Source organism: Cyphomyrmex costatus, unplaced genomic scaffold, assembly GCF_001594065.2.
Source record: "Cyphomyrmex costatus isolate MS0001 unplaced genomic scaffold, Ccosl1.0 scaffold551, whole genome shotgun sequence".
NCBI lineage: Eukaryota > Metazoa > Arthropoda > Insecta > Hymenoptera > Formicidae > Cyphomyrmex > Cyphomyrmex costatus.
Window position 1 is genome coordinate 34,487 of NW_017279718.1, and position 2,054 is coordinate 36,540.

General features: G+C 44.6%; 1 protein-coding gene across 1 annotated transcript; it reads left to right on the forward strand.

Annotated features, from left to right (window-relative positions):
- The first annotated feature begins 208 nt into the window (after positions 1-208).
- LOC108779148 (uncharacterized) lies at positions 209-1,346 on the forward strand. The gene has a single exon (XM_018546517.1). The coding sequence runs from the start codon at positions 228-230 to the stop codon at positions 1,326-1,328; it is 1,101 nt and encodes a 366-aa protein (XP_018402019.1). The 5' UTR covers positions 209-227; the 3' UTR covers positions 1,329-1,346.
- The last annotated feature ends 708 nt before the right edge of the window (positions 1,347-2,054 follow it).

Genomic DNA, 2,054 nt, shown 5'->3' on the forward strand with positions numbered 1-2,054 from the left:
GATATAATAGGATTAGTGGAAACATGGGTAGAACAAAAGAGCTGGAGCAAGATAAGAGGGAAGTTACCGAAAGAATTCATGTGGAAATGTCAAACAGCCAGAAGGAAAAACAGAAAGGGAAGAGCCATAGGAGGAATAATTACAGGAGTTAGGAAGGGGATAGAGGAGGTGAAAGACAATGAGAATGTTTCGGAGCTGGAGGGGATGGTACAGAGATAAATGGAGATATGGAAGAGAAGCTAAAGATGATTGTGGAGAGAATGAAAGAGAGGGATAACCAGGGAGAGCACATACTGCTGGGAGGAGACTTTAATGCGAGGACAGGTACGGAGGGTGCGCTGGTAGAAGGAATGGAAGAGGAGAAAGAGAGATGCTCAAAAGATAAGAAAATAAACAAGGACGGAAGGATTCTAATAAAGGTGATGGAAGAAGAAGGATGGGGAATAATGAACGGGAGAAAGCAGGGAGATGAGAAGGGAGAGTGGACTTACTCAGGAGGTAGAGGAGAATCGGTGATAGATTATGCAATAGGTAACATCGAGGCATGGGGAGAAGTGAAAGAGATAAGAGTAGAGGAAAGAGTGGAATCAGATCATCATCCGGTTAGCGTAAGAATAGGTAGAGAGAAAAGAGATGAGAAGAAAAGATGGAGAAGGGAGACAAGAAAAAGGATGGACTGGTCGGAAAAGGGAAGAAACACCTTCACCAGGAAGATGGATGAGCTATGTATTGAAGAGAGTGGGATAGAGAAAATGTACGAAGAACTCAGAAAGGCAGCGATGGAAGCAACATGCTGGAAGGAAAAGAGAGTGGGGAAAGGAGATTGGGGCAGATCATGGTGGTGGGATGAAGAGTGCAAGCTGAAGAACAGGGAGGTGAGAAGAGTGCTGAGGAAGTGGAGGAGAGGAGAGGTAGAAGGAAACGAATATAGGAAGATGAAGAAGGAATACAGGAAGTTATGTGAGGGAAAGAAGGAAATAGGAAGGGAGAGATTGATAGAAGAAGCGGAAGCAGCGAAATCGGAAAAAGACGTCTGGAAAATAGTAAATAGGGAGCGAAGAAGAAAGAAAGGGATAAATGAAGAAATAAGTATGAAGGAATGGAAGGAGCATTTTGAGAATCTACTGGAGGGTGACAAGCGGGGGGAGAGATGGAAAACGGAGGAGGAGGGGATAGAGATGTTGAAGGGAGATAAGATAGAGAGAGTGGAAATTAGCCAGGTAATTAAGGGTCTGAAAAAAGGAAAAGCGGCAGGAAAAGATGGGCTGGTGAACGAGATGTGGATCTACGGGGGAAAGGACAGAGGAAGCGATATGGAGGATATGTGAAGAAGTATGGGAAAAAGGGAGGATGTGCCAGAGAATTGGAGAGATGGGATAATAACACCCATAGTCAAGAAGGGTGAGGGAGAGAAGACAGAGGAACATAGAGGGATAATGCTGATGTCCACAACGTATAAAATTTACGCGGAAGTGCTGGCGAGGAGACTAAGTAAAGAAATTGAGGAGAAGAAGATACTACCAAGAGGGCAAGCAGGATTTCGTAAGGGGAGGGGGACGATTGATAATATATATGTAATAAATCATGTTATTGGAAGGGAGCTTAGAAGATATAGAGGGAAGATTGTGGCATTTTTTGTAGACCTGAAGGCAGCATTCGACAATGTAGAGAGGGAGGAGATATGGAGAGCGATGGAAAGAGAAGGAGTAAGCGAAAAACTGAGGAGGAGAATAAAAGATTTGTACGAACTGACGAGATGCAGTGTTAGGGTGGGTGAAAGAGAGAGTGAAAGCTTCACCACGTGGAAGGGAGTGAGACAGGGATACCCATTAAGCCCGATGCTGTTCAACCTAGTACTGGCAGATCTGGAGGAAACCATGGAAAAGGGACAGGATGGAGGAGTGCTGGTGGGGGGGTAAGAAAATATGGACGATTGCATACGCAGACGATTTAGTGCTCCTGGCCAAAGAGGAGAGGGAGATGAGGATGATAATGAACAGACTAGCAAGATACTTAGAGAGGAAGAAACTGGTGTTAAATGCAGGAAAGAGTAA